At 38.6% G+C, this 9,695-nt stretch overlaps 1 protein-coding gene across 1 annotated transcript; it reads right to left on the reverse strand.

The window, feature by feature from the left end:
- Positions 1-5,356: 5,356 nt before the first annotated feature.
- On the reverse strand, positions 5,357-9,695 carry LOC127966330 (transcriptional activator protein Pur-beta). Its single transcript, XM_052567235.1, has one exon. It carries the CDS (start codon positions 9,541-9,543, stop codon positions 8,659-8,661), a length of 885 nt encoding a protein of 294 aa, XP_052423195.1. The 5' UTR covers positions 9,544-9,695; the 3' UTR covers positions 5,357-8,658.

A 9,695-nucleotide genomic window follows, 5' to 3' on the forward strand; every position in this document is an offset into this window, starting at 1 on the left:
CTTGGTGTTGTGTAGTTGATTGACTTTGATTAGCTAATAATAAAAAGATTACCATTGTTACAAGATTACTATTAAGATTATTAAATAAAGTGACAACAAAATATCAAAAAGAAAAAGCAAACTCTTATCAGCTTAAATAAACTGCATTTATGCATTTTAAGGAGACACCAAAATAATGCAATTGACATAAACACTAATTAATAAATTCTACAGTTAATAGATAATTTACTTGCATTCATCCTACACTTAAATGCAATTAATTTATGCTTGAAGCATTGATTGTTTATTTATTTATTTTTGTGCATTGATGTCACTTTATTGATAATCTTAAGTAAAATGTTACTTTTCAATGGATCTTGAACTTGGAACTTTATTTTTAATAATGTTTTGTAAGCTGAATTTATGCACCCCAAAATAGCTACTTTATATGACATTAGCACAGGACTCTATTTCATTTAACAATGAGAAATTTTGAACATTTATTAAATGAGACAAAATAATCTTAGAAATTTTACTCTGAGACATGGAGAAGTAAAAACTTACGCTAAACTTAAAAATTACGTTTTGTTATAATTGTTAGTTTTATATATCAGGTCACAACTCCCTCTGCGGTACTTTCGCTGGTCCTAACACAGAAAATAAGACGCGAGCGCCATCATGCGGCAGAACATTTCACTGCATACAGATGATTGACTGTATTGTATAAAAACATAAGCGTCCTCAGTGTTGGATATTAAGAGTTTATGTTGTCTGTTTTCCTTTTGGTTCATAAAGTGACCAAAATCTCAGTGATCTGTAAACTCTTGATGTCAGACTTGTCTTTCAAATAGAGCACATCAAACGTCAACTTATTTCATTATATATTTTGGCAAGTCACATGTAGGCTTAAGGCCTTGTTCACAATAAAGAAAGTTTAAATAAGCAACGTTTAAACAGTATCTTCTTTTAGCATGTATTTTCATTGTCACTAGACAGACTTAAAAATGTAAGTTTAAATTGGTTCAACTATTTTGATGGGTTGCCATGATGACTTACTGATTATATCATCACTGGGTGAATTAAACACCGCAAATAATGATATCCAACATGTAAGATACTGATTAAAACATACTTGTTTACGTGATTTTAGACATGTACTTTGATAGACCATCTCTGGAGAACCTTGGGTTTAAATTAATATAAATATGCATTACAACGCTATATGAACACATGTTGCCTTCTGTCATAATTGCTGTATACAGCAGCTACTGCTCTTTGTGAGGGAGCCGCCAGACGGCATCTGCTGGGTTCTTTGAACCAGAGGTTTTCCCAGTTGTTTGCACATGTCCCTGAACAGATACATGACTGACTTCAAATCAAAGCCAGATACCAGTGCTACTGATTTTTCATATGGACTGCTTGACGTGATATTTTATAAATTGTATGGTACATTTGATTAAAGGAATAGTTCACCAAAAAAAACATTAGCTGAAAATTAACTCACCCTCAAGCCATCCAAGATGCAGAGGAATGAGTGTTCATCAGAACAGATTTGAGACATTTAGCATAACATAAATTGCTCATCAATGGATTCACTGCAGTGAATGGGTGCCGTCAAAATGAGAGCCAAAAAGCTGATAAAAACATCACAATAATCTACAGACAATCCAAACCAGTCCAGCAATTAACGTCTTGTGAAGTAAAAAAAAAAAAAAAAAATTATATGTATGTATATATATATATATATATATATATATATATATATATATATATATATATATATATATATATATATAATTCACACACAATCATCATTAATGCATTTAAACTTTAAACCTTCACTTCTGGCCAAAAAACTATTGATTAAATCATAATAACACTTCCTCCAGTGAAGAAAATAATAATAATAATCCATCCACTGTCATCCCCTCACATCAAAACCCATCACCATGACCTATTTTTGCTTGTTAATTGTGATCTGTGCATATTTCTCTCCTGATACAGATGAGGAAACTTTTTCACTGCAGAAAGCAATATTATGGATAGAGGACTATGATTTTGGACTCTCATTCTGACGGCACCCATCCACCCAGAGGATTCATTGGTGAGCAAGTGATGGAATGCTACATTTCTCCAAATCTGATGAAGAAACAAACTCATCTACATCTTGGATGACCTGAGGTGAGCAAATTTTCAGCAAATGTTCATTTTTGGGTGAGCTGTTCCTTTAAAGGTAATTGAATTACATATTAAAAATGTAAAGTAATTCAGATGACTGCATCAAAAGGTTCTGTGGTTTCATGAGCAAAGATTTAAATCACATCCCAAACGTGGTGTTTATCCTAAATGTGAAAGGATTCCTCCCTCACACCGCCCTCCATTGTCAGTATTTGGAGCAAACCCGATTCCCATTTCACACAGAAGCTGCATTGAATTGCACAAGCCGAACCCATACATACAAAAGACAGAGTGTCATAAAAGATGTTCTGGTCATACTTTGCTGCAAATTTATTTATTTTTATTTATTTTTTGCACTATTATTTTCAATGAATTGACCAATATAGTTGCTTCTATACGAGTCGTTTATTCAAAATGATCTGAGAAGCGTGTAATATTTGTGCACGCGCCCTCCTCCTCCCTCCGGGCGTTTGCACGCTCACATGCGCACGCTGCAGAATGTATGGCTCACATTCCGGGCACATGGCAACACCAGCTAAATATAGCCTGACAGCCCAGCAGCGCGCTGGGATCAGCGTTTCTTCCTGCGAACGCAGAATCCCCATCACGTAACGCCCCCTCCCTCCTCCTCTTTACGCGCTCCTCTCATCTGCTCGTGCGTTCACTTCTCACCAGGGAGCTCGAGCTGGGTTCCAAAGGCAGCAGTTAATCTACAGAGGACTTCACCTCACAACGATGTCGAAAGCATCGTGTGCAGCAGCTTTATTGTCATTAACAACAACAACAACAAATAAAATTAGAAAATGAGATATATAAACATACATACAGTTATGCTCATAAGTTTACATAACCCCTTGCAGAGTGTGCAAAATGTTAATAATTGAAACTAAATCAGTGGGATCATGAAAATTGCATGTTATTTTTATTAGGTACTGTCCTGAATAAGCTATTTCACGTTTCATTCGTTTTCACAAATATACTCCACAAGACAAAATAATAACTAAATTTATAGAAACAGAAATTTGCATAACTTAAAATATTGAATAAAATTAAGTGTAAACGAAACAAAAATCTTATCTAAGCTAGTTGCCATGAACTAAAATATTTTTTTATGAATAGTTACTTTAAATAAATATTAAATCGTTACATTTCTGCTGGTTAATTGAAATAAAATAAACATTAACAGAAATAAATCTCTCAGCATCTCTTACAACATTTCTAACATAAAGTAACTACAACTAAATAATTTTAAAACTGTTAATAATTTTAAAAATGCTACAAAATACAAAATATGCAAAAATTTAAATAGTATATCAATGAATAACACTTACTAATAATCTCATTATTAATTAAACAAAAAAAAATTCTGCTAAATTAATAATTACACTTCAACTTAATCATAAGTCATAAGCATTTTTAGTTTAACTTAGAAAAAATGTATGCACCACCATAAAGTCTTTTATACATATTTGCATTTTATTCATCTAGACAAAAACCTGAGCCCAAACATTTGAATATTCTGGCTGTTATGATGTCATATGACCCCACCCACCCTGACCTAAATCAGTGTAATGACAGACCATCCAGTTGCGTGTCTAAATTTGGTCCACATTTAATGCTTAGAGACAGCGCCGACTCTTCGTGACCAATGAATGCTCGTGTGATCACAGCAGGAGCTCAGTGCATTTCAAATAATCCGGATCTGATCTGGCAGAGACCTCTGCGTGGCATTGCGTCCCGGTCTGCAGTGCCACCCTGTCAGTCTAATTCAACGGGTGCGACGGGGTCACTTCCTGAGGGTCAGCTGGGACACAGTGTATTCGTACCTGGTATCCCCTGTAGTCTTTAAAGAGGGTGACTTACATTCCCGTGGGCTCCTGTGAGAATGACTGTCATTAAAGTGACGTTCACCAAATGGGCCGCAGGCATCTGTGTGGCTGGAGATGCTGCAATGTAGGTAAATTACATATTGTCACACTGCAATTTTTACGTCACCATTACAACATGCCTTACCATGCACTGACTCAGTTTTTAAGTTATGTAAGTCATGAAGTAAAGTTTTACTTTTACTTAACAATCAAAAGTTTGGGGTTAGTAATATCTTTTTTTAATATACTTTCATTCAGCAAGGAAATTCATTTGAGCAAAATTTACAATGTTACAGATGTCCATTTAATTTAGATGCTATTCTTTTGAAGAATCCTGAATAAAAATGCATCAGTTTCCACATAATATTAACCATTTTTAACATTGATTATAATTATAAATATTTCTTCAGCAGTAAATCAGTATATTAGAATGATTTCTGAAGGATCATGTGACACTGAAGACTGAAGTAATGATGCTGAAAATTCAGCTTTGCATCACAGGAATAAATTACATTTTAAAATAAATTGAAATAGAAAACAGTTACAGTATTTCACAATATAACTGTTTTAACTGTATTTTTGAGAAGAGACTTACTGGCACCAAATGTTTGAACAGTATATTATGTGGCATATTAAGAATAATAAAAAAAGATATTTCACTTAAAATAAATAATTTACAGTGGAATGGTTTTAGTGGCTGAAGGTCTATTTCACTTTCAAAAACAAGAATGTAACCCAAAATCAGTTATTTGCTTTTATTGCAGTAACATTTATTATTATATTAGCAGCTGACATTGAATTGCAATTAATTACTGCACTAACTATTGGCAAAACGTTAGACAAACATAAAGTCATTTCAGAGGCGTGACAGAAACAAAAGCCATTACATTTTGACTAAAGACTATTATTAGAAGACAAATGGTTTTATAATTTACTTCTGGTAAAATAATTTTTTATGTTGACTATAGGGTTATCACTGTTAACCAAATCATAAAAAATATTCTTGATTTAAGTATTAGCTGAAATAAAATAAAGTATATAGATGAAACCCTATATAAATAATATAATAAATATAATAAAAATAAATAAATAAAAATAAAGCTAAAAAGTAATATTTAAAAACAATTATAAAATAAATGAAAAATAAATTAACATTAAACCTAAATAAAAATGATAATAAAACATTTAATAAAAACAATTTAAGAACAAAAATCCTTAAAAAAAAATCTAAATAAAAGCTAATTGGAAATATGTACTACATAAATACTACAAAAATAACACTTAAACTGTTGAACACAATGTACATGAACAAAACAACACCAGTTCAGTAGTTTGCTTTCCATCACTTATAGTTTCCTTTATTCTGTTATAAACATACATAGCATTTTCTAAATATAGACTTGTAAATCTCCAAAAGAAAAAAAGGTTTAGCCATGGGAGAAATGGAAGGCTGCCCGATTTGATAGAAGCAGTCTAGTGTGAGGGGCGGGGCTTGATGGGATGGGTGGAGATACTCTTGAGTATCTGAGACCTGAGCTCTTGACAGTGTCCTGCAGTAGCTCCGTAACTTCAGCATCAAGTAACAGATTATATATGTGTGAAGAATGCCAAGAACCTGAGTTTAAACCAGACGAGGGCATTCCTACGTTAAAATCTCTGAACACATAAGGTATTGGAAAAATAGCTACCTTTTGATAAAGATTGTTCTATGAATTGCTGCTCTTGTGCGTATGATCAGGAAAATGTAGTTGACACATGGATGCTGTTAAGAGCTCGGGTGAGTCACCTGCAATAACAGAACATTCTTTCAGAAGTTTTCGTACAGTGGTACAGAGGTATTGTTCATTTGAAAAGTATGCAGACGCCCCACACAACTTTGCACAAATCCCAACCTCAGGAAACAGGAAGACAAATCGGCCAATTGTGAGAGTCGGGCGAAGAGCCTGACAGGAAATGAACTCATAATCCCATTCCTCTGGATGAGTATTGCTTCCTGTCCCTTTTGTTTTTCTTTTTAGTGACAATAAGGCGGAAAACAAACTTTTACAGCACATGTAAGATATAGATGTAATATATATATTACATCAGAAATAAACTCAGCCAAGTTCAGTCGAAAGTGTTCTGGTGTTCTGCAAGAGATTTGTGCCCGATTCCTCATTTTAAACGAATGGAAAAAAAAAAAGTGCTGCGATATTCAACTCCACTTTGAAGTTTAGCCGCCTAGAGGGTTTTAATGCATCTCTCCAAGTGAAGAAAAAATGCTTTCAAATGGCTTTTTTGTTGTCATATGCAAGTCTGAAACAATTAGTCTCAGTTGTTCCATATGACACATTCACTTCACTATTAGTACTGATGGGTCATACAATCAAAATGAATGCACAAACGCTGCTGATTTAGACACGCCAGCATATGGCAAATCTCCTTCCTAAAGCGAGCAGTGAGTCCTGTTATACAGCCAACTCAGCCCCCCTTGAGTCCCGAATGGTGCCTCCCATCTACAAATGCTCAGTTTAGCAGAGCAACCTGAACAGCAGCTTAGGAGGGGAGCAGGCAGGGGGGAAACGCAAGAATGTCCTGCCAAAACAGCTGCTGTGTCACGCTTTCTATTGCCGTTTAGGCTCGGCTGCCAAATCAGGGCCTGTTTTTTAAGGTTGCACAGAAAACACTCAATGCTGTATGTTACGGTGTCAAACGACGGGTTTTTCTCCATTATGTGGCTTTATCACGTGCAGCGAATGCAGTCTGCTGATGTAATAACATTTGCAGTGGCGTGCAAACGAATCAACAATCGGGCCCTTGTGCCTCGCCGGACTACAGAGCAAACGGCACAGCTGAATCCACGGCCGCCAGGGCAGGAATGCTCACCCTGTTCATGCTTCTCGCATTAAAATAGCCGGCCTGCTAAGTCAGCGCACTTTTGAGGAGAAACAGCTGCTGCAATCGTGGAAGTACAGAGAACGAGCGCAGAGATTGGCATCCATTAACAAGTGTGCAGCAAACGGATAAGAGTGTGTGAAAAGATTTCATAACACGGGATGCAACTCGACCATCTTGCATTTTAGGAAAGATCACAGCAGTATACATGACTTCAACAGCTGCCATTTAACACGAAACACGTCAAAGGAGGCTTCACAAAACACTGTTGCTCCCCCCAACAAAAGAAAATGTTGTTCAATTCTTCGCGGTGGACGCAAACATAACGCATTTTGTGTTTTTGCTAAAGTGCATGGATGAGATTTGTTTAACGTCGTTAACAATCTTTCTCCATCGTAACCCACTGGTCTACTTAATTATTTTTTTTATAATATTTTTGGTGAAAGGCTAAACAAAAATCTTGCATTAATATAGTAGTAGTAGCTGCAGATACTACACAAGAGAAAGCAATAAATTAAATAAAAAGGCAAATGTGGGACGGGCATGCTCAGAAATGGACACACGAGACTACCGGAAAGATGCTTGATATTAAACACGTAGAAAGAAAACATAATGAAGTGCGTGCTGTAAACTCAAAAAGGTTGTGGGAGGAGCTTGGGAGGGTGACGTTTCGCAAGGCTAATCTAATCTTCCACAAAACACATACACTGGACAGTCTTCCAATCCCAGCTTATTTCTCTTTTTTACAAAATTAGCTTCTTGAGCTTTAATAATTCTGTAGTTTATATATAATTTTTACTTTGTGTATTTAAAAATATGCTGGTTTGTTTTCGTATTCTCTGATAAAGAATGATCTCACATAAAAAAAAAAAAAAAGACAACACTAAAGGGGACAGGGTGAAAACACTCGCCCACATAGCTGTCCTTTATATTAACTAATACCATGCATCTATTGACTTAAGCAATCGGTCCTTAAATATTCTGAGGGGACTTGGACCCAATGTTGATGTTGAATGTTGACCCCAAAACCAAAATATATCACCATCAATTTATAGCACCGGTGGAAGGATGTGCACAAAGCAACCATTTTCATCAATAATGCCTGTAATAAAGTCAGATTATGACTTTAAAAAGTCTCGCCATAAACAGCCGAGACACACAAACTCCAAACCAGGGGGTCAAAATGCTCCAAATCTGAATTAAAAACTTTTCATTGCTCAATTAAATTGGCCAAACCATAAAAGTCATGTTGGTCTGAGAACAAAAAAGGGAGCAGTTGTCTATAAAAGGGAAAAAATAAACTGGGAACAAAACTTGTGATATACGTTTTGAAAGTCCCCTGCTGCCTAGGTAGGAAACACACCATGAAGACCAGTGACGCTAGATATATATATATACTGTATATACTAAACTTCTCCCCTCTAAAAACATGTTTGCACCCTTATAGCCTGGTTTTATCATATACGTGCCGCTTTTGAAATTCAGCAGCCTTGGCATTGATGTAACAAAAGTTTAATTGTGAGCTAAGACAATTAAACTTGCTGGTTTCACAGGACAGGGCAGCATCAGGAATAAATCAAACCCAACGAGACATCCTTCACCCCACGCCTTAAAACTTGGACAACCCCCCCCCCCCCCCCCCCCTCCCCAAACCCTCACCACACAGAAACTTCACAGATCTATTTTTCTGTCCGATGAATATTTTAGTAGGCTATTTGAGTTCAGTTCATGCACTTTTTGTTTCACACATCTCCTGGGGTCAGTCGTCGTCCACGTCCTCGCCCTCGGACTCCTCTCTCCTCTCATACATCTTATCCCGGTGTCTCTCCTGGATCTCCTTCATCTCCTCGGCGTAGCGACAGAAGGCTCCTCCGAACTTCCCCCAGGCCTTAAAGGGGATGGTGATGGAGTTCCTGTAACTGGGCTTGACCTCGCTGACCCTCAGGAACACGCCGTACTTGTTGGAGCCCACGTCGAAGAAGAACCTCTTGGAGTCCACCATGATGGATGTGCCCTCGGGGAGCTCGCCGTAGCCCCCCGCGGCCCCGAGCCCCCCACTGAGCTCCTCGTCCTCCCCGCCGTAGTCGTCGATGAGCTTGGCGAGCGCGTCTCGGAACTCGATCAAGCCCTGCGCCGGCAGCGCGATGGTTTGGCCGGCCTGCACACCACCGCCGGGACCGGCCCCTCCTCCGCCGACGCTGAAGCCGGGACCTCGGTTGACGGTCTGGCGGATGCGGAGGAACCTCCCGCGCTGGTTCTCCTTTAAATCGAGGTAGTATTTGCGGTTCTCGCGTACCAAGAACTCGCTCTTCAGAGCCCGCCGCGGGCCTCCGTCATCGCCGGCGGACGACTGCGCAATCTGCTCCGGGCTGCTCGGCCCCAGCTGGGCGTAATGCTCGATGAAATCCCCGAAGTAGTCGCGGAACTCGGCCGCTACGGACATGGAAAGAGTCAGGCGGCTCTTGGAGCCCCCAGCGCCCACCTCCGCTATCTTAATGAAGCGGCCCTTCGCGTTCTGCTTGACGTCCAAGTAGAAGCGCTTGTTCTGGATGTCAAGGCGCTTGGACGCCAGCTCTTGGGTCTCCTGCTCCCGCTGGAAGTGCTGGAGGCCCCCGCGCTCGCTCCCGCTGTCTCCATCCGCCATCTTCAGCACCTCCAGCCAACTTCTCCCTCAGAGAAACGCTCCTCTTTGCCCCGCTCCAGCAGGCACGGCTCTCAGCGACACAGCATTGGCCTCACATCTGCCAATAACAGGCGACGCGCTCTCGCGGGGTCACCAATAGGTCTGCGCGCTTG

This window comes from Carassius gibelio, chromosome B10 (genome assembly GCF_023724105.1).
Source record: "Carassius gibelio isolate Cgi1373 ecotype wild population from Czech Republic chromosome B10, carGib1.2-hapl.c, whole genome shotgun sequence".
Taxonomy (NCBI): Eukaryota; Metazoa; Chordata; class Actinopteri; order Cypriniformes; family Cyprinidae; genus Carassius; species Carassius gibelio.

Bases quoted from the DNA above. Each gene is read 5' to 3' on its own strand.
- LOC127966330 (XM_052567235.1), bottom strand. From the start codon at position 9,543: ATGGCGGATGGAGACAGCGGGAGCGAGCGCGGGGGCCTCCAGCACTTC.